Raw genomic sequence first — 27,847 nt, 5'->3', positions numbered from 1 at the left:
CCGCCGCCGCCGCCGTCAGCACGCGCCCGCCCCCGCCCGCAGCCCACGCGGCCGCGCAGCCGCCGGTCCCCGCCGCCTCGCGCCTCGCTCTGCGCATCCTCCAGCCGGCGCGACGCCTCCCCTTCCTTCTAGCATCCTCTTCTCCCGGCTCGGACTCTCTCCTAGCAGCTTCCCTCCCTCCGTCCTTTCTTCCAAGTCTCCCCATCCTCTCCCTCCCTCCACGAGTCCTCCCCCCGCCCCGCCCCAATTTGGCCCTTCTAGACCTTTGCTTCTGTGTGGTCCGTGGACCTGCAGCATGGCATCCCCGGAAAGCTCGCTGGCATTACCAATCCCAGGCTTCACTGCCGACCTCTTAATCAGGATATGCATTTTATCAACCTCCCCAGGAGACCTCAATGCACATCCTAATTTAAGTGCTCCCTGGAAGGTGTACCTTGGACACACCTTGCCAGAATTGCTGCCTCTCCCATCATCTTGTTCCAGCACTTTTTGTTTTATATAAAGCACTTATTATACTCATTATTTCTTGGGATCATCACAGAAGGAAGTTGAAATAGCAGGATCCCCACTCTCTAGATAGGTAAACTGAGATGCTTAGAGACAGAGAGGAAACTAGAACCCAGCTCCTGGGCTGGATTCAGTCTTTCCTCCCAGACTTTTGAAGTGTGTAATCAGCAGAGACTGCTTAGTGCCCTTGCATAACCTAACCCCTTCAAAACTAGGCAACTGGTTTACCCCGTTTCCCTGCAGCAGGCAGCACAGACGTTGGCAGGACCACACCATGCCTAATGACCACCTGGATTTCTCCACTTTCTCAGATCCATTCCTGCTGCTTGCAATTCACTGTTGCTTGTTTACCCAGCCATTTATCCACACCATGCACACAGGATGCTAGGTCCTGGAGTTCTTTTGACGGGTTTGAAGTGATAACTGCTAAACTGTTTTCTGTTAGAAAACATGGATGTAATTCCTTCCATGCTGGTGTTGCAGAGCCAGCATTTTAGCCTGCTCTATTTCTTTTTATTTCATTGCATAAACAAAGGAAATGACTATGGAGGCAGAAAAGCGTAGAGGTTCCAAATGCAGGCCCAGAAGCCAGACTGTATGGAGTGGTATATGAGTAACCTCTGTGAAGGCAAGGAAGGTGAGGTAAGATGACAGAGGTGAGGCTCAATAGGGTTTGATGCCATAGAAGGCATGCATGAGTGAATATGCACAAGATTACGAAATACAAATACTCAAAAAGAAACGGATGATCTCAACCTTTTTTGAACCAGGGGAGAGAGGAGATAGGGTTGAAATAGTAAAAAGTGCTATGTGCCCCAGAGGTCACATGTTTGCCTTTGTGTATCAGCTGACACCGATGGTGAATTGTCCAACTGAAGTTTAAACATGTTTAGCTTGGCAGGTGAATCAGATATAATTCATGAAAAGCTTAGGCTTCACTAGGTTTCCCAAAAAAACAGTTGTTACAAGAAGTAGATTTGATTTATTATTTGAAAAAAGAAAAGATGAACTGTAATTGCTTAAGAAAATCAAAACAAAGAGACTTCTTCCCCCCAAAAAACATAGCTTTGCAATGTGTAACATTTTAAAATATAAAGCCAATCGAAAGTCTAACATGTAATTCTTTAGAAAAAAAAAAGAAAAGCTCATTCTTAAAAATCACAATTCCTTTCTTTTCTTTTTCTTCCTGTTCACCAGGAAAGATATGGTAAGTTATAAATGGACCAACATATAGCAAAAATCAATCAATCAATCAATCAATCAAGTATTGGACTTCTGATTTCAGTACTGAGTCTCCGGTTTTAGAATCCAAGCTGTTATCTTTCACTTTCTTTTTTATTCCCTTCATTTTAATTACTATAATTAACAGTGATCGTGCCAGATAGAAGGCAAATGAAAACCAGGTCATTCTTCTAGTAAATTGGTCTGATAAAAAACCGCGTGGGCTTTTTTTTTTTGTAGGGGATGCTGGGGGTGGTGTTGGAGGTGGGCTTGTGACCACAGCCTAAAATGAATCTTGCAGGTAATCTGTGGATTTCAACTCTTCAGAACCTGGGGTCCATGGACTCAAAGGGGACCACAGATGGGCTGCAGGGGTGGTGTGAGGACCTTATGAAAGTGCTGGAACATGTGATGCATGGATTTTTTTTTTCTAGGGAGTATCCGCATAACTGTCATCACTCACTCTGCATGTCTCATGAGGGCCTTGGAAACTACTCTGCTTCTCAATTCTCTACTGACTTGGCTCTTCCTTCCATGATGTTTTCTCCCATTCACTTAAATTGCCTTTTAGGATTTTCTTATTCTTTGTGTTTTCTTTCTTTCTTTCTTTTTCTTTTTCTTTTTCGATTTTATTTTCAAGTAATCTCTACATCCAGTGTGGGGCTTGAACTCACAATCCCGAGATCAAGAGTTGCACGCTCCACCAACTGAGCCAGCCAGGTGGCCCTCTTTGTGTTTTCTTGTAAGACTGGAGCCCTGGAGGGAGACCTGTTCCCACTCTCAGCACATATTCCCCTGTTACATCCCGGGTTTTGCAGAGATCCTCTGCTCCCTAGTGATGTGAATTCACTGAGCAGCTAACCAATGCTGTGGTTTTCTCGATAGTGCACGTTTTCTGGGGAAGCACTTTTCCTGAACATTGAGAGACTGCTGACTGAACAAGAGCCAGCTATTCAAACAAGAACTTGGAAATGCACCGGAGTTTAATTTCATTTTCATTTTTAAAAGAAAGGCAGCACCTTCATTGTCTCTTCTTATCAAAACCATTTCTCTAAAATAACTTTTGTTATAAAAACTCCCCCAAATCAGTGCTACATTACAGTTTCTGACCAGTTACAGACATACCCATTCTTCTGACTGCCTAGTATATGTGATTTCTTTCTTTTTTTTGGTTGCCATATGATCCCGCTATATTCCAATCTCAGTTATATACTGAAGAGAGTTGAAAACATATGTTCATACAGAAACTTGTATATGAATGTTTATATTATTCATAAGAACCAAAAGGTGAAAGCAACCCTACTATCAACTGATAAACAGATAAAATGTGGTATAGCCATACAATGGTGTGTATTATTCACCCATTAAAGGAATTAAGTATTGACACATGTTACAACGTGGGTGAGCCTTGAAAACACTATGGTAAGTGAAAGAAGCCAGTCACCAAGGACCACATATTGTATGATTCCATTGATATGAAATGTCCAGATTAGGCAAATCCTTAGACAGAAATCCAGAGACAGAAAATAAATTAGTGGTTGCTAGGAGGTAGGGAGAGGGGAGAATTGGTAGTGACTGTAGATAGGGAGTTTCTTTTTGTAACGATGGAGATGTTCTGGAATTAGAGAGTGGTGATGTTTGCACAACATTGGGAACATACAAAAAAACGCCACCAAATGCACACTTGAAAATGGTTGATATGGTGAATTTCAAGTTTTAAAAAAACTGAGGTGATGAAAGAAAGATACAGATCTCAGAATATTCCTGTGATATTTTGGGAATACAAAATTTGGGGTGCATTCAGATGGGATCTTCAGAATGCTTTAGGACCTAGTTTCTAAACTCTTCAAACATAAGGATCTTCTCTGCAGCCTGTGATCCACAAACCCGTGAATTGCAGGATTCCCAGGCCCCTCGTAGTACCCCTCCCCACCCTCCCCATGCCCACCAGGAGACTGTGGTCCATGGTTCAGAGCTCTTATTCTGGCATGATTATGTCAATAAGCGTGCCCCACCCCCCGACCCCTAAACATAAGGTATGTGTCGTGTGACTGTATGATGCTGTTGTTTTGTGTTAAGTATATTAAAAAGGTAAAGCAATTCTATCCATTTATTTTTGTCCCCATGAATCCACCCAACACAATATCATGTCCTCAGGTCACCATGCCGAGCGCCCGTCATACATTTAAGTAGGCAAATAATCAGGACAACTGCTGAAACAATGGAATCCTCTTGATTTTACTGGTTAGAGCTGAGCTGCCAAAGGTACTGGGTTTTCATATACAGTAACAGCCAACTTGTTGGGATCAGACTTCCAGTGACATCAACTTCTGAACATCTGTGAACCCAGGGGGATGTGGGGGGAAAAAGCAGGAGGCTCAGAGCCTCCTGAAAAGAGCGTCCCCAAAGCCCATGCAACCCTCCTCAGAAGCAAAGCACACCTGACACATATGTCTTACTTGGTTCCCTGGCTTCTCCAAGAAAACTTCCGTTCTGCCGTGGAGGTTTCCGTCGGAGAGCAGGAGGTGAAGAGCAGAAGACTCAGAAAGCAGGTTAGGAGGAGGGTGCTGGATTGGCAAGAGGTTACAACCCCAGACACAGAGAGCTCCCCCGACTTGTACAGGGACACATTTTGGATCGTGTGCACGAGATAAAGAACAGGTAAAGCTGTTTTAAAAGTATAGCCAGGGGTCATCTAGTATGGGGGTAAAAAGTCCCAAACACCACAAATGCCCCAGATGGCTTCACCAATAGAGCAGAAAGCAGTACAATTCATCAGTGAGGACAGCACAATAGTCCGTGAAAGGCAAAGCCAAGCCCTGTGTATTCTGATAGCTCCTGATGACATCACCGCACCACACCAAGGTACAAAAGGGGCTGATGTTCATAATGATGACCATGACTCATCAAGAAAAGGTTAAATACTCTCCAGTGTACTGTTTCCTAAGGCAGGGAAGTGCGTAACGCATTTTAGAAAGATTTCCCTCAAAAAAATATGAAAATTTTAAAGATTCAGCACTTAAAGGGTTAATCCTCTGTTCTCTGAATATTTGCTTACATACCTCATCTTACAACGATGCTAGTAAGTGAGGCATTACATTTTTTTTATAATCATTAGTATCAAATTATTGGCACCATTCAGTTTTAAGGATAGGGACAGGAGAGCAAACTATACAATACAACATAAAAATACAGTTCTGATACAAATATACAAGATCGATTACACTTAACAAGTGGTCGTAAGAAATGGATGGACATTCTACATAGAAGGAAATACAGCTAGTAAATCATCACACGGAAAAGTGCTCAGCCTTGCTAGCAATTAATGAAATAGAACAACCTTTCAAGAACAACTATACACACCTATTAAACTAGCAAAAATAAATTAAAATGGCAAAACCCAATACTGGCAGAACTACTGGTAAGTAGAAATAATGCTTATACATTGCTGGTGGCATCATAAATTGTAGAGGGATTCAAGCATTCAGAGGGAATAGGGGAATTGAACTAACGACCTGTAAGGTCCTTCCAACCCAGAGATTGGATCTTTCTAGAAAGCAGTCTGGCAATATGAAACAAGAGCTATAAAATAGTTCATGCTCTTTGACCTTGTAATCCCTCTTTGGAGATATTCCCAAGGGAAGAATCCAAAGGAAGGAGCATTTTTTTTTTTTACAAAGACATTCATAGCAGCACTATTTATAAGAGTGAAAAATTGGAAATAACTCAAATATCTAATAGGGAGGAGTGAGGTTAACCATGTTACATGGATATACAGACATTGAAATTGGTGAGAGCAGGATCTGTGTTGAAAAGGGAAGATATGTGTGAGGTGGAGAAGTACAACCAAAGAGTACGTACTCACTGATCACAGCTATGAAAAAATGTGTGCATATTCACTGAGAGCTCGGGAAACAATTGAGAGGGCTGGTCTGTGGTGAGGGGGGTGCCTATATTCCTGCAAAGTTGTTCAAGTGCATAATAAAAATTTAAAAACACATTTCTTTAAACTATATAAAAAGAGAACAAAGTGTCATCTGGTCAAGGTTCTATCAACAGGACAAGAATTAATCAACTTCAGAAATAATTTTCCTTTACGGAGCATCCAAATAAATCCTGATATTGAATCATCTTATCCTTGTAAGGATTTTTAGACAATTTCAGCTCTAATTTCCTACTTTGGGTTCAATGAAAAATTCTGTTTATCCCAAATAATATCATATCCCACGAATCCATAATTTAAAATGTATTTCAGATTTCACTGGTGCACTTCAGTCCTGGTGATCACAACTTTCTTGTTTTAGTTCATCGATTCATGTCTGAATAAAAATGAGTGTGAACGACTTTATAAGATCTGTATAATTACCAGTGTAAATGAAAAACCAGCAGTAAAGAATTATTCTCTCATTAAAAATGATTCTTTAACAAACAGTCGAAGCTTGGTGCAAGTTTCAATCATACAAAATCATGGTTGAGACTGATAGCAAAGGATTCCGTGCCATATTAACCCCTGTGGTTATTAATATAGGACACACAGGTAGTACTAAAAAGGGAATCCCATCTCCCCTTCTTTCTTCTCCTAGGCTTCCCAAATCCCGTCCCAACTAGATTGAGTAGCAGAAAAACTCTAATACTCAGGAGACAGAAAATAACTTCTCCCATCAAAGTCAAGCCAGAAGCTGACCTGAACCAACCACAGAGACCTGGGTGAACAGAGCACACATCTGTGTGTTGTGCTGGCGCGAGCACACAAAGCCCGAAGAAAGAAAACGGACAGAAGGCACCATGCCATCCTCCAGGCAACAAGGGGAGAATTTCACAGTTCGGTCATCAACAGTCTTTTCATCATTTTCTCTCTCTCCAGTTCCTGTCGGAGCGTCTCTGCACTGAAGAAGACAAAATAATGAGATTCCACTAAAAAAGGTCAAGAACAGTGTCACCTCCCTGTCTTCTTTCCTGACCTTGGTTCTTGACTTTCCCTTTCAGGCTCCTTAAGGACCCCCGACCTTTGCTAGCGTTACAACGACCTGAAATTGTCTAGCTGCCTACTGGGTCTCCCCCCAGACTGAGAGTTCCTCAAGGCACTGGTCCCCAGCGGACTGGCCATATATGTCATTCATCTCTGAAGCCCCAGAGCTAAGTGTAGGACCTGGTACCCAGCAGCCTCTCAGTAAAGGTCTTCTGAATGAGCGGGCAAGATGTCCGGGGGCTAGATTTCTTTAGGTCGTGCTGTCAATAGGTTTCAAATGCACTTTCTCCCAGAGTCCCCTCTCCCCCGTATTTTAATAAAAAAAATTGTATGAAATAAAATTGGCTGTTTTGAGGGTTGCCTCTGACTTCTTGGCCCTCAGGCCCCATTGCCTAACTATGGGATCTGTCTCCATTGTTTATGTGCACGCGCACACACGCATGCATGGACACACACACACACACACACACACACACACACACACACATCTAAAGCACAAACCAAGTTTTTCAGTAATCTCATACAGGGTAGAAATCAGTTTCTTCTGTGGCCAACAAGTACAATCTGGCCCCAACCTCCAACTTCACGGGGGCTCTTGTCCTGTCATTCATCCCGCTCTGGCTACGCTGGCCCCCTTACTCTTCCTTAACCATTCCGGCCATGCTCCATCTCAGAGGTCTTAGAACTGGCTGTTCCTCTGATGAGGATACCATTTCCCCAAATATCTGCACTTCCTGCTTTGGGTTTCTGCTTACAAGCCACCTCAATGAGGCCCGCCCTGCATGCCCCCTGCCCTTCTTGGTTTCATTTTCCTCCCTAGCTTGTCATCATCTCTCTCTCTCTCATCCTCTCTCCCTTCTCTCTCTCTCTCTCCCCCCGCCCACACACACACACATTCACACTCATTTATTTAATATCTGTCTCCTCTCCCCTGACACTAAATGGTAAACTCCGTAAAGGTAGGATTTCTGTTTTATTTATTGTACATCGCTAGGGCCTAGAATACTCTCTAGCCTTTGTAGACATTTCAATAAATATGTACAGAATAAATGAATGGAAAAATAAACAAATAGATGTCACAGACGCAATGAAACTAGAGCCCACGCCCACTTTCCCTGTCACCAGAGCCCCTACCGGTCCCTGCTGGTCTCACTCACCTGGCCGCCAGAGAGACAGGCTTCCGGGTGGTGTAGATGGTCTGCACTGTGGACATGGTCTCTGTCAAAGGCCTCAGGGTCACTGCTGGAATCAGTGGGGAAGACTGGCCAGGACAGCATGGTAATTTACTGTCTCTAAAGTCCGCCTGGAGAGGAAACAGAAAAGAGGAAATCAATCTCAATTTGGGTTCCATTTTCACACTGTCAGAGACTCCCTAAGCCTTTCCATGCAGTTCCTGTTATTTTTTTAATAATAGCTAAAATCAATTACCACTTATTAAATGATTTTATTTTGTGCCAGGCACTATGCGAAGCACTTTACATGTATTACCTCTTGACAATCCTTAAGGTAGAGGTCATATTTCCTCGCGTTTGACACCATCCATTGTTAGATCCACCATTTTTGCATGTGCCACAGAGAAAGAAAAATGTGACCATTCAAACCTTGTCACACCCACTCATGTAATGAATGTTCTGATTTCAGAGATTTATTTTTTTTAATTTTTTGAAAGATTTTATTTATTTATTTATTTGACAGAGAGAAAGAGAGAGCACAAGTAGGCAGAGGGAGAGAGAGAAGCAGGCTCCCCACTGAGCAGGGAGCCAGATCCCAGGACGCTGGGATCACGACCTGAGGCGAAAGGCAGATGCTTAACTGACTGAGCCACCCAGGCGCCTCTGATTTCAGAGATTTAAAAGGTGAAAAAAATGCATATCTTAGAACTGATTTTATGAAAAAGAAAAGGTTCAGAGAGGTTAAGTAATTTTACCAAGGTCACACAGTAAGTATTAAGAACTAGTATTTAGGACCAGTATTAACAGACCCCGTAATTGGTGTTTTTCACCACTATCTCAGTGCTTCCCAAAGTATGGTCCCCAGGCTGGCGGCATCTGTATTATCTTGAAACTTGGTAAAATTGCTGCCCTTGAGATACTCTTGCCCAGTTCTTAAAAGTCCCAGTGTGGTTTCTGACACTGGCTTCCTGCTCCATCTTGGCCCCCAGCTTTTCAGGAAGGCTTCCCTGGGTGTCTCGTAGCACTGCCAAGCCTGGGCAGGAGGCCAGAGTGCCCGCCATGGGTCAGCTGAGGGAAGGGGAGCTGTGCCCAGTGAAACCGCAGGGCCAGGATGAGTGCCCCGGCCCAGCCCCTGTGTCTCTGCCCTCTGGTTCTTCCAAGGCAGGTGCCGGAAGCAGCTCATGACCTTAGAAATGTATTATTCTAGGAACCTGTTTTTGCCTCTGCCTGGACTGCTGGACACCTTCCTACCTCTGCTCAACCTCTGAAGGCTGCACCAGCCACTGCTTCCTCCCTCTCTGTCCACGTGGCTAGAGCCGCCTCAGGCAGTACCATCACCCAGCTCGCCAGACGGCACTTTTGGTTACCCTAGGCCTCCCAGAGCCCACCTCACTCAGCTGCTGACATTGCCGTCTAGCATGCCACAGAAAAGCATGCGGCACGGGAACAACATTTTAAAACACAGACCTGTTTTCTGAATCTACTTACGGTGAACTGTGGCCCTGAATTGAAAGCATCAGGAAATGGGGTCACTGTATCAGCTGGGAAAGTTTTTATCTTCAAAAAAGAGAAAGACGAGAGGGTTACTTACATGAAAACAAAGTTTTGAAATTTTTGGTAGTGCACTTTTAAAACCGAACTGAAAGTTTCAGGGGAACACGCGCAGAGCCCTCATTGTTTGTATAGGGAAACAGAAGGTCCCTGAGGACTCTTGGCCAGTGGTCATATCTGCACCAATCCTTGTGCTGTAGGGCTGGGACCCAGCAGGCTGGGTGACAGGCTGCGGTCCCATGTTTGTAGGGCACCCCATGCTTGCCTCGCCCTGGAACACCTTTCCCTGGAGGCTGTGTGGGCCTCCTAGGCATGCTGGGCCCTATATATGGCCTGATCCATTCAAGGCCATGGTCAGGGTGTGTAATGAGGCAGCCAGAGCTGCCTGGGTGGCTGCTGCCCGCTTCCCCATGGCTGTGGGGAAAGGACTAGAGGCTGCTGACAGGCCACATCCTGGGACACAGTCTGCGACGGTGGACACAGTACCAGGAGGCTTGCACTGATTAGGCCAGGAAGTATTTCCTGTCTATTCCCTTTAGTTATTGGACTCCCTGTAAATCGTGGGCCACAGAAGACGACCTTGGGGAAGCCCCCGTAAGCATGTGAGAATCCTGCCACTGCGGCCTTGGGGATATAAGGCACCATGATCAGACGGCCCAGTGCTAGGGGCGGCTACTGCACAGGGCTGGTCTGAAGCGGGGGGGGGGGGGGTGCACTGGCCTGATCAGGTCGTGGTGGGGAGCCGAAAAGAGCCTTTGCTTCCATTTCTTTCTCTTTGGTTATTTTGTCTTTGGCCTCCCGGAGGCCTTGAGAAATGTGGAGTATGCTTATTTCTTTATACCAGCCTAGAGGACCGCCAGCAGCTCCAGGGGCCCAACAACTCTGGTACTAGCTTTGCCTGCGGCCCTCAGGGCACAGAAACTGCGTGCCCACCTGCTGGGGAATGCGCACTCTGCCACCTGTCACCAGAGGGCTGCAGCCTGGACACTGAGGCCACCGCTGCCCGTGGGCAGCTGCTCTCGTCTCTCCGCGGGGCTTGTCTGTGGACCCTGGAGTAGTTATTTGATGCTCTTCAGTCACTCTAACGGGGGTTAAGGTAGGGGTGAGCAAGAGCACATCTGAACAGACCCAAATCTGCCGAGGCTTTTCTGAATGGGTGGAGTAGTTCTCAGCCAATCTGAGAATGACCGTGTCTCTGCGATGTGCACGGAGATGCCCAGTCCACGCCTGCTCCCCTGCCCCAAATTCTCTCTGGCCTCTTCAAACATCTCAAAATTCCCAGAACGGGCCCCCAAGTGCCTTAAGACTCAGGTGCCAGGTCAGATTGCTGATAGCGGCTGCCTGCGACACAGTGAGAGGACCCAGGGGAAGCCCGTGGTGCCTTCTCCGCCCATGGCCTGGTGGTTCGGCGTGTGCGCCGAGACCAAGAGCAAAGTGAAAGGTCACAATCAGATAAGACTCTCAGACCATCGTGAGGTAAAAGGGAACAGAGGTTTATTACTGCTATTAAAGACATGTGAACATCGGCAGCTTCCATGAATTATACTGTGTCTTTTCTAAATAAGACAAAAATCTACCCCAACAGTTACACTCTGTGCTGCTCGGCTGTGGCAAGGCGTAGTCACTCTTCCGTTGCTGCTGTCACTTGGTATAACCACTTTAGAAAGGGAGCAGAGCCAAAGTCACAATATTGAAACCAGCAGGGTCTAGCCTAAGAAAATAAAATACCTGACACAAAAGCTATCTGTGTTCCCTCGCATAGTGACACGCTGGGAACCAAGCCTGCATCCTGCCGGAAGAGTGGGTTAGGTAAATGGGAGGCCACGCACTGGATGGAAGGTAAACAGTCACATACGTTGTAGTAACAAGAACAAGATAGAAACAATCGAACACTCAGTGGAAAGAGAAAAACAGGAGATGATATGGATACTATGATTTCACTTCGTAAAATTATGAATGAATACAAATAAATATTAGACGGACACATGCAAAAATGAAAAAAATTGTGCTAGGTTGGGACTACAGGTGATTCTTTTCAGGCTGTTATGTAACACTCATCCTGTTATCTTGAAACATAGCAGGAAAAGACAAGTGAAAAAAGTTTTTATTTTCAATAGAAATGCAACTAAGATTTTCTTTTTCCTTTCTGGGAAAAGCATCTATGCTCATCCAAGCTTTAGGAGAACAAACTCTTCCTGGTTCTTGAGATCTAGAGACACAGGGCAGGACAGCAGCCTGTGCGACCTCATTTGGCCAAACTACATATCCGTCCTGGAGACAGAGCACCTGTGAGCCAGGCCCTCATAGAAGGTCACGCACACCAGCGGGGTGGCCACCTGGTGGCCCCTGCCCGCCTCACCTCTCCTGGCCAGGCCCCTCTCCCTGCCAGGGTACCTACCAGCCTCGTTTTGATTGGAGGGTGCATGCAAACTCCAGTGGTCTCTTCCTTCATGGGGGGAGAGAGTGGAGGAGAACAGCGAGAGTGGGCACAGTGGGGGGCGCTGGCGGGCTCTGCCTGCTCACGAGGAGAGGAGAGAAGGGGAGGAGGCAGAGGAGAGAGGGGGAGGAGGCAGAGGAGAGAAGGGAAGGGAGGAGAGAAAGATAGCACAGTGCAAGAAGGATCTGTCAACTCCAGCCTGCTCTGGAGCCAGCCTCGCCCCAGCCTGCTTCTAGCCTTCGGCCAGCTGGCTTCTAGGCCCCCCTCCTCCCTCCTCTCCCCACCTTCTCTCCTCCTCTCTGGCTCTCATCTGTCTTCTCACTATCTGAGCAGAACAACCCATCGAAACCCCATTCTCGGGGTTGGCAGGCAGGGGCCATCTCTGGACCGACTGCGCGGGCCTGACAGCAGCTTCCGGGGCCACGCCAGAAAGAGAGCCGTGATGAATGAGTGACGCTAGCCACGGGGGCAATGTGAGGAGAGGCCACACGCTTGAGCGTGCTGGCCGTCCACGCCTAGTGGCCTCCTGCACTCTGCTAATAAGGGCTCCCATCAGGGTGTACAGGTCAGCAGATGTCCGAAAGAGTGCTCCAGGAAAGACATCTCTCAGCAAGGAGGAACATGGGCTTACGGATTTACTCTGCATGGCTTTCTGTTATCTGTGTTCAGAAAACATACTGGCCCTGCTTCCCCCCCCCAACCCATCCCCCTGGCCCAGGCCGTGACACCTTGGGTCGCCGCCAAGGTACCCTGTTGCTGTAGCTGGAAGATATCAAGCATTGTGAGAAAATGCCACATCGCTCGGGGTGCTGGGTTCCCCACCCCGGCCCTAAAGAGTGCCATGCACCAGCAGAGGTCAAGCAGCTTGTCCTGGTGAGGATGAGGATGGTGGAGAGAGGAGGCTCTGAGGCTAGGAGAGGGGGCCACTGACAGGATTAGTGTGGGTTGCCAGGAGGAACCATTCACTCCAGACAGTAAATACACACATCTTTTTTAGTTCAAGAGAGCTTCCTTAACTAGTCGGTAACATCCTGCCGTAATGAAGGAAGCAGAGCCTCAGGGCAAGTTTCACTACAACACTAGCGAGACCATTCAGCAGTCTTTTCTGACTCCAAACTGATCTGACGCTGACCTCTTTACCACTATGTGGTCCTGGACCATTCCCAAAGGGCTTTTACCGCCAGAATCTCCAACAGTCTTGGCGACCACCTTGCTTTACTACTCAGATTTGGAGATGCTGAAAAATGGCCTCTGCAAAGTCTAAATCCATGGTTCTCGACCCTCGTGTCAACTGGTTCTGCATCCATTCTTCAGAAACTTCAAGTCCACATGCACCACCTGCCGTCCCGTTTTAGCAGCCTACTGAGAGTCCTTCTACTGCTCTCTCCTGTCCTCGGGGTGAATCCTACCCTCCACGAGATGGCATTCGAGACCTGACTGAAGTGGGCTCCAGCCTGCTCCCCCACCCCCTCACTTCTCAGCACTGCCCCAGGCAGAACCAACCACACCAGGGACCCCAGGCCACAGGGCCTTAGCCTCTGCAGATAAGCACTCCTGTGTGCTTTCTGAAGAAAATAAAAGCTGGCGTAAATGACCAACAAATATGGACATACTGCCTAGATGCCAAAATGGGCACCAGCCACTAGTGTCTTAGCTGAAGGTTATGGCGAATGACTTAAGGCTTTGCCTAGCATTGGGCTTCTACGGTAAAGAAAGGTCGATCCATCCCACAGCATTTATGACCCTTCTAAACATGCATCTGTTAGTAAATGACAGGAAATAAGATAACACGTGTAATTGGATACTATTTTGAAATACCATTTTATTTTTTTCTCCTGGCATTTCCTCTCCTCCTTGGCTTCTTTCCACATTCAGGCAGCTAGGTTCTTCTAAGCTACTTGGCTTTTGAGGTTTAAAATCTGACTCCTTGGAGAAGAGAAAGATTTTTGGCATAGACAAATGAAGATAGAAATGTGAAAGCTTCTTCGTCATCCAGATAAGAAAAGAGGTTGCCAGTTTGAGGGCTGGAGAGAAAAGTCAGAGGCAAAGTGAGGAGGGGTAGACATTAGGAAGTACTGAGCAGAGGGGCCTGTGCCCTGCCTCCCGGGGCTGAGGCTAGGGCACAGGGATTAAAGAGCAGAGCGGGACTAGTGTCCCTCTGCTCAGCTAGAGCTGGGAAGGCAGAGGCCCCCGGGCAGAAAGAATGGCTGCGTGGCATGTCCAGCAGATTGAGATCCTTATCCCAGCAGGACAGTGACTTCCACCCACCCAAAAGGGGCATGAGGGAAGCAGGGAGTGCCCCGGATGTACCAGCAAACAGATGACATCACAAACTAAAGAGACTTCCCTCCATCTTCCTGTGCCCTGGAGAAGATGGGTGAATCCCCAGGAAGATGGAAGAGGCACCCTGATTTCACTTGGGATCAAGCTTCAGCCCTCCTGATAGAACAAGGCTCAAAAATAAAAACTAAGTTATTGAGATAGATGGAAAACCAGTTCTTCTGACAGCCAAGCCAGGCCTGTTTTTTACCCTACACAACCCTGGTCTGGCCAGGCCAGTCCAGTCTCCTCCCTGGCACATGAACTCTAGACTAATAGTCTCTGGCCCAGAGCAGACCTGGGTCCTAAGCGCTTCTGCTTTGCAGCTGGGTGAGTAGTTCCTGCAGCACGGGGATCGGGGATCGGGGATCGCGGAGGGACAAGCCCTAAAAAGAAAGCATCAGGAACACAGAAGACATAGGTATTTGTGGGGTATGTCACCTGGGGAGGGAAGCTGCCGCCACAGACCTGGAGTGGGGGACTTGACTGATATGTCAATGTCCCCTCCCTCCAGTCTGTTAACATCAGCACCCCCGTGTGGGAGCCCACACTCTCCTTCCAAAAGAGAATACCAAAGGGACAGTGGTGCGGTCTTCACTCACTTGCCTTCTTCCCTCCCCACCCTCGCGCCCCATCCTGGCCAGAAACTCCAGTCCGATTGGCAGGTCTGTGATGCGGATTCCAACCTGGGAAGCCACAAGCTCCCCAGGCTGTAGCGATTCTATTGCCAAATTGAGCTACATAATAAAAGAGTTGGGGATGGGAGAAGAAAATATATGGAAAAAGGAGGAAAAAGTGTTGCAAGAGTGACACTGGAAAGATTTTTTTTGGAGAGTTTGAGGATGAAAATCCTTGGAGTCGTGCAGGGTGCAAGAGAATTAAGAAGGAGGCAAAATGAGATTTGAGAAGTGTTACCAGGGAGGTGGTAATTTTGAATGCTTTTTGAGAGATGCCAGTTAAAGACAGAAACGCTATTATTCTCAGTTGTTTGGACTCTGCTTCTTTGAAAACCACTCCACACAGAGACTGGATCATCAGGGCTGGAGTCGTAAGGGTTAAACTAGCACCGATAAGGCCTTGGTAGAACGCTGTTGAATGAAGGCAAGAGAATCTGGTCCCAGCCCTCTCTCTGTGGTCCTTCTAGCTCTGGCCCAAGGAACCGCGGTGGTGCTGTGGCTTTAGGAGTCTCATCTAGTCCCAGACCCTAAATCCAGTCTCTCCTCCACTGTCCTCGGGGGCAGAGACACCACACCCCACCCTCTTCCCGACAAGAACAGAGAGGACCACTGCTTCTATTTCTATGATGCTGGGCGGAGCAGATGGAGGAAATGGAGGGAAGAGGACCAGACAGGAGAAGCAGGCTGCTGGAGTTCCCCTTCCTCTCGAGGACCCTTCGGCGCTGGTGGAGACAGGACTTGAGTGAAATTTTGGTCCAAGCCAGTGATGCCAAGAAAGGCCCAAATGGAGTGGGCTGTCATCAAAATACCAGCCCTCCAGCATACCTTCTGTGCGAACATGCGGCCTGGACACGCACTCACACCTCAAACCCACACAAGCGAGACAAAGGATGCTTCACCCTGAGAACACGTATTCACTGCAGACTTCCGGTCAGGAGACCTCTGGGTCCCTGGCAGATGCTGCTCCCTTTCTAATCTCAGACCATTACGTGCAAAGAAAAGATAAAGATGGGGCAATGAAATCTACCAGCTGGACCTGCAACACGATGGTTTTTAAGGGAATCCTATCACTCCTGTCAGAGCCATGAAATATTTTTTTGGCAAACTAACCCGAGTTTCTCAGATCTGCCAGAACCTTTAATAAATACGCAGTATTTTGCTCATGCTGTACCCTCCGTAGAATGCTTTGGTCCGTTTGCTCCACCTGGCAAACTCCTACCCATACTTCAAAACCCTAGTACTATGAAGCCTTCTTTTTCTCAGTGGCCCCAGACAGGGTTAGGCACTGGGTCTCACAACAGTAACAGTTTCTGTAGACTCTCAAATGGCATTAATGGCAACATGCTTCAGCAGTCTGGAAGTTTCTCAAGAGCCTAACTCAGAGACAGATCTTCTCCCACTGGCTTCTATTCCTGCCTGGCATGTTTTCTTCAACGTGGGCCTAGGAACTTAGCTTTCTCCCCTTTCTGCCTTCATAGGCCCTCAGGTTGTGACCTAGAGGTTCTCAGGTCCCTTTGGGGTTTGCTGCCCTCCAGCTAGATTGATGCCCTCAGACTGCGGCCCTGGCTTCCAGCCCCCACGCGTGGCCCTCCTTGGGTGTAAGGCCTCAGCTGGGATACTCAGTTGGGATACTGATGGAGCGCCAGGCCCAGGCTGCTTAACTTGCTGTCTCGTCCTCCACATCCCTTGTTCTGCTTTCTCAGTCTGGGGAGTGTGTTAAACACAGCCCTCCTTCCAGGCATTGCTCTGCTTCAAAGCGTCAAGTTTCTGAAATCCAGATGCCAGATTCAGCCCAATCTGATGATGCAAAGGGCACCAGAGAAGGAGCGAGAACACTTGGGCTTGGAATAGCTCGGTCCCTGTGTGGTTACCCCACTTTGTGACTCAGCTTCCTCATCTGAGCAAAAGGATGGCGAGGGGATGAGGGAAGGCCCTGCTTCTGGTTTACCCTGTCTTGGCAATTTGTCTAAGAAGAAGGCCGTCAATAACTTGGCTGCATTTTCTCCAACATGGGAAGAGAGTAACTCTGAAGGTTCCTGGAGTAAGCTGTCTCACCCACTGTCAGTTCTCTGCTGTTACCCAAACATGCTGACTTGAAGCTCTCAGACTGTCCCAACGCCCCAGAGGAGAAGCACAACTGTATAAATTACAAATGATTGCCTTGTGCCAGCTGGAGCAGGGACAGTGATCATTCCTAAAGCCCAGACAGTATTTTGCCTCATTCGTCCCCTCTTGAAAAAGCCTTCTGGAAACCCTCCTATCCACCACCTGCTCCTCCAGGAGCCAGGCCTGAATGACTCCCACTTGGGGCTTCTCCCCGAGCATCTTCTGCATGGCTGTCCTGTCGTGCCCGCCCTTTATCCACCCGACTCCCCTCCAGCCTCTAGCTGCCTTGCCCACTGCCAGAGCCTCACACACAGCCAGGTGTGTACTGAGCTCTCAGGAGGGAGGTTTTGACTTGGTTCACATTTTGAGTCACGCTCCACACTTGTGGACCCTGATTTACGCTCAGGTACACTTGGGTATCAGGCTGAGCCCAGCCCAAGGCACATCCAAGTTTGCCTGTGTCATCTGATACTGTTCATAATATCTCACACACATTTATGGTGCTTTTGAATTCTTCAAGGGTTCTGTCTCATGAGATCATTCAAACACTCTGGGGCAGACATGGTGAACAATGGCATCTTTTATCCCCTGATAAGGCTCCTAAGGAGGGGAGCAGAGATTGGAGCCAAGTCTGGCTTGCATGACTCCCGGTCCAGCGCTCTCTCCACTGAAAGGGTTTCTCACCTACAGGAGTCCCATGAGGACCACCACCATCCTAAGGGGAGACCTATATGCAGAGGATGGAGGATGACAGGGGGGCACGAGGGGCCTGGGAAGCTGGGGTGAGGCCTTGAGCCAGTACTTCAGACCAGAGCACATTGCTGCAAGCGGCAGCAAAAGATGCCCCATGGGTGGGCATGCGGGGAGCAGCCCAGGAAGCCGAGAAGCCAAGACCCAAGCACCAAGGAGCCCTACAGGCTTGGGAAGCAGCATACAGGCGGGGTGGGACCCCTGCGGCCACCCTCCGGGGAAAGGGAGCACCACCTCCCTGGAGGGCTTTTGGAGGGAAAGGGACCCAGGTGCCTGAACCCCCAGAGAAGGCTGATCCCTGAGCCTCCAGGCCGTGAGCAGGACAAGAGGAAGAGCCTTCCCGACAGCAATGCCCACCTCTGTGCATCCGTCCCACTGCCAAGGTGTTTCTATGGTCTGTGGCTTTTCTGGTTTTAGCAAAATGGGAAGATTACCAGAGGGGTAGCTTCTGTGAAGTCCATCAGGAGATCGCCTGGCTCCAGGGTAAAGGCACCTCCTCGGTCAGAGGGACTCTAGGAAGGCACATAAGAAGATTGCTGGTTAGTGCTGGCTCTGGACGGTTAGGGGAATGTCACCGGAAAACACGGAGTTTCCTCCCTCCCCCCTCCCTCCCTTCCACCGCTGAGCCCATGACCCTGCCAGTCCCCCATATGGTTCACTTGCCCAGCAGTGTGCAAATTATAGAAGCCAAACCCCAAATGTCTTCTGAAACCTTAACGGGCAGAAAGAGTGTGTAGGCTAGAGAGCTGCCTTTTTAAAAGGTGCAAACAACTTCCTTTAAGTGCTTTGAGTGCTCTTGGACTGGTCTTTGGTGGGGGGAAATGCTTCAAGGAGTCCTTTGAATATATAGAGAGCAAAGCTTCCATCCTGGATCAAGAGGGTCAAGGCCTTAAGGAGCTAAACTCATGAGCACAGGGGGCACCTGGCTGGCTCAGCTGGTAGAGCGCGCAATCCTTGATCTCAGGGTCATGAGTTTAAGCCCTACGTGTGGCATGGAGTTTACTCAAAAAAAAAAAATTTTTTTTTTTAATGTCATCTGCTTAATAATGAGGAAGATCTTCATGGTGGGAGGAGGTATCTCTGAAAACCATGTTCAGCTTTGGGGAAAACATTTTTTTCCCCTCCTGCCCTGGAGTCTTAGCAGCATGGAAGGCCAAGAGGCCCTTTATGGGAAAAAAAATAAGCCCCATCAACTTGGCACGAACAGGGCCCTAAGGAGAGAGATGGCCAGGAGAGGGAGCCCTGTGGCCTCTGGTAGGATGCCACCCACATCCCCACTGAACTCTCCTTTGTTTCATAATTTTTTTTTTTTTTTTTGCTTGGTTTTAACCATGGTGGAGAACAGGTGCTAGGAACCTGTGTCCACACTCAGAACAAAGCAGTATGAGGGACTCTGCACAAGACAGGGGAACCCCGGTTGAGATACCAGGTGGTGATTGACCCAAAAGCAGGGAGCCTCAGTCTGAGGGGTCCCTGGCCTGAGCAGGGTCTCCTGTTGAGGACCACATAGGGATTCCCAAAGATCCTGAGAAGGGAGCTGGTAAATGCCTGGCCATGGTCAAGCAGGATGTGGCCTGGGCCATTCCATTGTTACCTAGAGGCTACCGGGAATCACGACATGTTTGGCCAGATGTCCCCTCTACTGGATCTGATGCTGGCCCATAGGCTGGGCAGGAAAGCACACCTTATTCCTATTTTTAGGCCAAGGAAGCAGGCTTGTAGGAACAAGGCCTATGGAGTAACTGCTTGTTTCAAGCAGCCGTAAGGCATGTGGAGGGACTGGCTGGGAGCAGAGTCTGGGGTCTGGTTTTGCCTTCGGGACTCCTACCCCACACCACCACCATTTCTCAGTGGGGTCCACAGACCAGGCAGCCTTTGACTGGATGTCTACTGGTAGAGTAATAGGTTTGAATGCATTTGGACCACTCACGGTGTAGAATGATCACAGCTAAGGGTCACTCAGAGAAAACCAAGAGAAATGTCTTGAGTAAGGCCTTTATCACAGCCCATTTGCATAGCTAGCAACGTCCTGAAATTGCAAACTGATAAAATAATATTCCCCATTTTCAAACTATTCATACGGGCCATCCAATATAAGGCATGGGATGGGGACAGTTCTATGTTTTTACTCTTCCAAATTTTCCATTATGGGGCGAAAACATGTCTTGTTTTCTATACTTACAGTGTACTATAGATTACGTAGGGATGATATTCTAAAACCAAATTGCCCTTAAAAATCTCTTCCATTTCTCTTAAAGTACGGTGCACGAGGGCTTTATTATACCATTGCATCTCATAAACAGGTCATCTTTCGGGGAGAGTTACAGAAAAACCCTGCCCTGGTGTCTGTTTCCCTTGCTTTAGGAGCGCACGGCTGAGTTTAAACGCGCGAGAGGCTGTGCACTGAATTTCTGCTGCGTTCCTAGCGAGTGCGGCCACTCTTCGGGGCTTTCCCCCATACCTTGGCCCCTGGGGACAGCTGGCCCTTGCCTTCTGAGGTCTGAGGCGAGCTGAGTTTGTGGCCCTTGGGGGACACCAGCGGCACGGAGACTTGCGAGGTGGCCGTGGCGGGGTTTGCGGCTGCGGCGGTGGGCGCTCCTACGGCCTCGGCCAGGTCAGGGGGGAGGTCATCTTCATCACTGCGGTTACTACAAGCAAATGAAGCTCTGCTCATTACAGCAATAAACAGGCTGTGGGGAGGGGAGGGAGGGCCGGGGGGGTGGGGAGCTCCCCAGACAGATGTCTGCCAGATGCCCAGCTTCCAGGACCCAATGCAGTGACATTTTTGCCAAAGCCAATTTGGGCTAGATGTTCTGTCATTTGCCAAGGGATTTAAAAAATTGTTTTCTTTATCATGGAAAGGTATACATAACATTTATCATTTTCTCCGTTGGTCAGTGTACAGTTCAGTGACGTTCGACACATTCACGATGTTGTATACCCATCCTCACTGTCTACAGCCAAAATGTTTTCATCACCCCCAACAGCAACTCTGTCTCCACTGAACAATAATCCCAATGCCCTCTCCCTGCGGCCCCTGGTAGCAGCTGTTCTGCTTTCTGTCTGGATGAATTTGACTAGTCTAGGTATCTCACATGAGTGGAATCATACAATATATGTCCTTCTATATCTGGTTTATTTCACTTACCGTAATGTTTCCAAGGTCTGTCCATGTGGTATCATATGTCAACATTTCATTTCTTTTTAGGGCTAGACAATATTCCATTGAATCGATAGACTATATTTTGCTTATCCATGCACCTGTTGATGTACTAATGTGTTTGAGACCCTGCTTTCATTTCTTTTGGTTTGGAATTCCACTGGAGGTGGGATTGCTGGGTCACATGGCAGTCCTATGTTTAATTTTTTGAGATGCCACGAAGCCAAGGGAGTGGCTTCCCTTAGGAGGGTAAATCCAAGCCATTTAATAACCAACTGCCCTGAGTGAAAAGCATAATGGCGCCTTTCGTGGCCTAACAGCAACTTTCCTTTGGTGTGATAAACTAGCTACAGGGAGGAGCTGGGCACATGCATTTGGGGGCCTCGTAGCTCTGGTCTTAGAACCTCTCTGGTGGAACTGGATGATGCAGGCAGAAAAGTACACTAGACAGGAAGTCACCACGATGGAGAAGTCCAGGTTGGCATTCTAGGTTTGTTTACAGGGCTTGGATTTGTGGGGAAGCAAAGTATGTCAAGGCACAGTGGCACAGGACAGAGCAGCGCCATCAATCGCCCATTCTTCATATGGACAGTATCTTCTCAAACTTGCAGAAATTAAGACAAGTCCCTGATCCCCTAATGACAACCAGATTGCCACCTGTGCAGGACAGGGTGAACCCTGTAGGCCTGGGGAGCTCTAACTCGGCACGTGCCAAAGGAACCACTGGCCGCTGACGAGCTTCCGGGAGAACCTCTGGGCCCTGGGAATATCCTGCCTGATAAGGGTGTCACTGCATACCTGACCTTGGGCCATACCACAGAGTCTATGCTAGCAATGTGACTTATAGCGAAGACCTGCTTTTGCATGCCTAGAGCTTAGGGCCACACTATATCAGTTTGACCTTGGGGTTGGGAGGCGGTTATTGGAGACTGGGTAGTGGTTCCAGGACGATGTGACTGACCCCCAATAATAACCCTCGGTGCTAGGGCTCAGGTGAGTTTCCCTGCTTGGCACGACTTCACATATGTTGTCACGTGTTTTTGTGGCTGGAAGAATGAAACACGGACCACGTGACTCCTCTAGGACAAGACAAGCAGAAGCTTGTGCCCGGTCTTCTTAAACTCCACTCTGTGTGCCTTTTCCTTCGCTGATTTGTCCAGACAAATCATTTCCCCTGGAATAAGCCATAACCGTGAAGAAAACAGCTTTTCTGAGTTTTGCGAGTCCTTCTAGTGAATCATCAAACTCAAGGGTAGTCTTAGGGACCCTGATACCCTTCTCCTAAAGGACTTCCATGGGGAACTCCTAGAGCTACCCCCGCACCGGAGTTATGTTTTAGAAGGGACGGCTGAGCAAGGGTGTAGATAAAAGGTCCATGGCCAGGGAGCACCAGCGTGGCCTGAGCAGGGTCCCTCACAGGGGCCTCCTCATGGCCGTGGCCTCGTGGGAAACGTGGCCACGGTACACAAACTGAGGTGAGACTGAGACTCACAGTGGAGGATCCCGGGAGATTTCAGATCCTTCTGTATATGGAGAAGCCCCAAGAGAAGGATTTAGGACTTATTCTTAATAAGGGGACAGGTAAGGTTGGAATAAATAAGTGGGGAAACTAGTGAGACGCCACATATGTGGATCCACGCTGATGAAGTTAATCAGCTCAGTAACACAGGCATTAGCCCATTTAATTTTTACAACAGCCCTGCGGCATTACGATCTCCACTTTTCAGAGAAGCAGACGTTATTCGGTGGCAATTGTGACATGACTTGCTCAAGGTCACATAGCTAGTTAAGTGGAAGAGTGGGGTTAAAATTCTTTTCTGCCTCATTAAAAAAGAAAATTATAACCTTAAAAGCATAGTTATTTAGTTTAACATTATAGGCCATTAAAAAAAAAAAAAAAAGCTTAGCTCATCTTCCACAGCAGGAAGCCAACTGACACTGCCTAAAATTGAAAAAGACTCCAAATTCTTGATGGTTTTTATAACCTTTTGTCCTAACTTAGATTTTATGGCAAAGAGATAATCTGCTTAACTACATTGCGTCTTTCAATTCAACCTCCGTTTCTGAGGTAAATTCATGTTAAATTCATGAAACATCATTTAGTAAGTACAATTTTATGTATAGCTGGATTCTTCTCTTTGAAATGATTTCTTTCCATTTTAACAATATGTGAAAAATGTCTACAGCAATAGTCATTCAATGTGAACATAGGTTATTTTTGATGGCATTATTCTAGAGAATTGGTTATCATTCCTCCTCCGACTTAGAATATTTTTCTCTTTAGAATAGTTTTAGGCTTTTATACGATGTTTAAATAAATAGTAAAGTTACATTTCTAGAAGAAATACAGCAGCTCATCGTTGCCTAAACACACTGGCTGGTATCAATAGAGGACACTCTTTCCTGCCTCCAATTCTACATTGAGTTCTGCTTCTTTCTCTTCTCTGCACACAGCAGCCACACCTTTCTTCCCTATGTCATTACTTCCAGGACAGAACATGGCTGAGATTTTTTTTTTTTTTAAAGATTTTATTTATTTATGTGACAGAGAGACAGCCAGCGAGAGAGGGAACACAGCAAGCGAGTGAGAGAGGAAGAAGCAGGCTCCCAGCAGAGGAGCCCGATGTGGGACTTGATCCCGGAACGCCGGGATCACGCCCTGAGCCGAAGGCAGACGCTTTAACGACTGCGCTACCCAGGCGCCCTAAGATTTTTATGTATATCCTTAAAAGCATCGATTTGAAAACGCACTCAGAGCACTTGAACATCGTGATGTGGGGAACCCTAAAATCCAAATCCACATCAGGCTGGCCTAGGAACCCTGAATACCCTAACAGCCAGAAGGACTCTGTGTGTGTGTGTGTGTGTGTGTGTGTGTGTGTGTGTATTTCAAAAACAGTAACGCAGAAATATTTTTTTAAAAGGGAAATCTGGTTTTTTTCCATCTATATTCCTTGACACTGTGTTTATTAACTTATCAATATCTATGACTGGAAGAGATGAGAAAATAAGTGGTGACTGGTGTCAAAGATTTAAGAACTATTTTTACGGGGCAAAACCTTAAAACTGGGAAAACCTCATTCATTAATTTTGCTATTGTTACTAATGGGGAAAATGCTGTTTTCTTTGATTTTTGAAGCAAAATACTTTGGGGCAGCTTAAGAAATACACAAGAGAAGGGAGAGGTTTAAAAAGGGTTTCCTTAAAGGAGCCACCGTAGTGAGTCAAATTTTCTTTCCTTCCAGGCCACGTATTAGTCATTGTTTCCAGCATGATTACATACCCATACCCCGAATAAGTGATAATAGCATTTGGAGTTTCAAGATGTAAAAGGAAAGTCTAATCCTGGCAGCTTTATCCTCAGGGGAGCAGATTTTTTTCATGGTTTAATTTGTCCCCCAGAAACCATTAGGACTGTTAATTATTTGAATTAACTCATTTTTGGCTTTCCTAGGAAATACAGCGGCTCTAACCATCCAGCGTTTCTATTAAGGCTAATGAGGTGGGAGGTGGCTGCCTCTTCCTTTTCCCCAGCTGTGGGCGGCAGGCTCGAGATGGGTGTTTGAGATATGCATCCAGAATCACCCTCCCCAGCCTACACTTTGCACTCAGGGTATCCCCTAAACTTGACCTTTTCTCAGAGGCTCTCAGGTCCTTGAAAAGAAAGGAGAGGGAACTAGTTCATCCACTGGCCATGTTCCTTGCTATGGGCTGGACCTGCATTATGTCACATCAACCCTTCCCAAATTCCTCAGGGCTAGGTATTATCTCACCCATTTTCCAGACAAGGAAAGAGAGGCTGAAAAAAGTAATTTCCCCAAGAGTTTAGAGCAGGAAACTAGCCAGGACTCTGACAGAAGCCTTTCTGACTCCAGAGCTCCATGCTTCCCATGGCACGCAAAGATCCCCCTCCAGCCCTCTGGCCAATTACACACCCAGGCACAGTGCCACAGCCAAGGTCAAGAAATGGGAACTATTACTGTGATTAGCACTACTGCTCTTGCTAAAATACTGCTACTCTTCTGACAGCAGTTACTTGTCTTCTTTGGATTATAATCATTTGGAATCTGTCTCTCCCTCCAACAAATTGTGCCTCCTCAGATGGAAACTGTCAAAGTCATTTTGTTCTTCCTAGAATAGTCTAAAACAACTCTGTATACAGTTGCCAAGTAATTTTCGTTAAGCTGAACAAAACGGGACAGGCCCTGGTGGTTCTGGAATACTCTGGGACCGGACTTCTCCCATAGGTCTCACACAGCTCAGTGATTAGCTTTGGCTCTGTTGACAGACCATGCTACCATTGCACAATTATGCCATGGAGGCAGCTTTTGATATGGCTTCTGATGATTACCCATCCTGGTATCCATGCCCCTGTGTAATTCCTGACCCTTGAGTGTAGGCTGGCCCTACTGACTTGCTTCTAACAAACAGAATATGGCAAAAGTGATGGGATGTCATTTGTGATTAGGTTACAAAAGGCTGTGACTTTCGCCATGGGACAGTTCTCTCCAGCCCTTCTTGTGTGCCTTCTCCGATGGAGAAAGCTGGAGAGGTCTACATGACTAGGAACTGAGGACAACCTCCAGAAAACAGCCAACAAGAACAAAATCTTGTTCCCATCTGCAAGAATGAGCCTTCAGATGAGACCACAACCCTTGTCCACACTTTGAATGCAAACTTGTAAGAGACCCGGACACAGAAGATCCAACTTAAGCCATGCCTGAACTTCCAACCCACATGAACTGTGAGGTAATAAATATGGATTGTTTAAAGCCACTAATTTTGGAGTAACTTGTTACATAGCAATCAATAATCAATACATATGCCAACTATGTAGTGTTTTCAGGGAGAAAAGTCAAGTCCCATTATGACCTAAATTGGAAACAAACTGTATTTGGGGGAATGGCTCTTTGGAAATGGTGTGAGAGGCTAAGAAGCATTTATAACTGAACATTTGCAGCAACTTTGTGATTATCATCAAAAAACTTGCAGTACAGAACTCACAAACTGTATTGTCTTGTTAACTTCCTCACTCGGGGAGGCTTGATTTCCGGCTTTTCCACTGCTGGTTGGGTAGTTTCCACACGTATGGGAATAGGACTTCTAGAGAAATACCAAAAAACAGAACATCACCAAAAGAGAAGTTTATGGTCTAGTTCTGGCTGTAGGAACTGCTTTCTCAGTTAATTTAAACCCTTAATAATGCTGATAATCAACATAACCATTTTTCCTCCTTTCCACTCTACTTATTAAATATAATTTTTAAATATATCATAGAAAGTCCAGAAACAAAAACCAAAGTCATAGGGAAGAAAATATAACAAGTGAGAACTGAATATAATTGGGGTACCACATAAAGCTTCCCTGCCCCAAAACACCTACCTCCAGGGTTTGGTTCATTACCAGGTTTTGCCAATAAAATGAGCAAAGAGAAGCCCATGGATACCCCCGTTTTACTTCCGAGTAATCTGGTAGTTATGTTATTTTAAATATAGCACAGAATATATTTTTAAAAGATAAACAGAGTATTTAATGTGAAAAATGCATAATCAGAAGGCCTTTAAGACTTGTTCTAAAACATTTTAATTTTGTGTATATGTGAAAATGTTAAAAATTGTTTCACTTCTCTACTTCCTCAAGAAAATATGCCAGATACCCAACGGGCCCTACTCAAAACAGTGATTTTTAAGAAAAAGCTTTCACACATTTTTGTAGTGGTTATGACTAATTTCATTTTAAAAAATCAGAAATTACCTTCTGGGACCTAAGGACATCAAAAGAAGTTGAGGTCCTCAGCAAGGAACCTTTGGCAAGTCAATGAATCATTCCGAACCCCCATTTTCTCCTCTGTTTAGTGTCTAATATGGTGATAGGCATGTGGCCAGTGCCTAATCAATGTTTGTTGAATAAACACGTGAATGAATGAGCAAATAAAGAAACTGGAGTCAGCATAGTCTAGACTCATGATTTCCTCAATTTGGGACCCTGGAGTCAAACTGAACATAGTTCCTGAAAGAACTCATACTCAACCAGGGAGCACAGAACTTCACTTGGGTGGAATGGCTGGCATCTGGAAAGCTTTGTGGAGGACTTTACATTTAACCAGATGGAGGAAAGACTTCCAAGGTGGAAGACAGAATAGAGAGCTACAGAATGCAAGATGCTGGAACCGCTAACAGGTGAGGTCCCAGCAGAAGAGCAGGGGATTTCCACCAGAGGGGGAAGCAGGAGCCAGATCACGAGGGGCCTCAGACTCAGTTTACACTGAAGGCCAAGTTGTCACTAAAGGTTTTAGGCCAGGGAATGGCATAGTCAGACTTGCTTGTTGGAAAAACCCTTAGATCAAGGAAGAGGATACTGGTGAAGACAGGCTGGCTGGGAGCATCTTCAAAGACTGTGGCAGGAGGTATCCAGGCAGAGAGACGGTGAGGGCTTGCTGTAGACTGTGATTAGGGTCATGAAGACGAGAGGACAGATGTGGGGGAAAATATGAATGCTGAATTAGCAGGACGTGGGGACCAATTTTATGAGGGGATGAAGGAGGAGAAAGTCAAGGACTCCCAGGCATCACATCTGGACAATGGGTAGGCAATAATGCCATTAAGCAAGATTGAAAAATAGATGAACCATTAGTGGAGCAGGATGGGAAGAGATGAATTAAGGTTTTGAAAAGTCCAGGAGGCAGCAGGGTATCTGCTCTGGAGTAAGACGCTATACCATGAACATGGATTGGGAATCAAAGGTGACACAGAAAAGTGTGAGTTGTTGTTGTTGCTGTTGTTGTTGTTGTTTTTTAACATCAAGAATTCCCCAGAGCAGTGGTTCCTTGATTATCCGGGGTACCTGTTGAAATTCTGGTTCCTGTCCATCCCACCCCACCCCACCCCCAAAGATCTGAAAGGTCTGGAGTAGGACCCAAGAGTCTGTTTTTATCTTTTTTTAAAAGATTTATTTATTTACTTAAGAGATAGAGAGTAC

General features: G+C 46.8%; 1 protein-coding gene across 3 annotated transcripts in view; it reads right to left on the bottom strand.

Moving 5' to 3' along the window:
• Positions 1 to 3,942: 3,942 nt before the first annotated feature.
• The window catches only part of EPB41L4B (erythrocyte membrane protein band 4.1 like 4B), a 124,920-nt gene continuing 101,015 nt past the window's right edge, over positions 3,943 to 27,847 (bottom strand). Inside the window, exons 20-26 of one of the 3 annotated variants that reach the window (XM_087869491.1) lie at positions 25,874 to 25,972; positions 20,171 to 20,357; positions 18,144 to 18,221; positions 11,819 to 11,935; positions 9,358 to 9,426; positions 7,855 to 8,000; positions 3,943 to 6,614 (exon numbers count right to left, since the gene is read on the bottom strand). In XM_087869491.1, the coding sequence (XP_087725617.1) occupies positions 6,545 to 6,614; positions 7,855 to 8,000; positions 9,358 to 9,426; positions 11,819 to 11,935; positions 18,144 to 18,221; positions 20,171 to 20,357; positions 25,874 to 25,972 (766 nt within the window). In that variant the 3' untranslated portion in view covers positions 3,943 to 6,544. The remainder of the gene's footprint in view (positions 6,615 to 7,854; positions 8,001 to 9,357; positions 9,427 to 11,818; positions 11,936 to 18,143; positions 18,222 to 20,170; positions 20,358 to 25,873; positions 25,973 to 27,847) is intronic. The other 2 variants (XM_045780220.2, XM_045780221.2) reach the window with 2 other exon arrangements.

This window comes from Ursus americanus, chromosome 18 (genome assembly GCF_024610735.1).
Source record: "Ursus americanus isolate L20-20 chromosome 18, mUrsAme1.1.p, whole genome shotgun sequence".
NCBI lineage: Eukaryota > Metazoa > Chordata > Mammalia > Carnivora > Ursidae > Ursus > Ursus americanus.
Note: the sequence above shows the minus strand (reverse complement) of the source record. Positions and strands in the feature narration are given on the sequence as shown.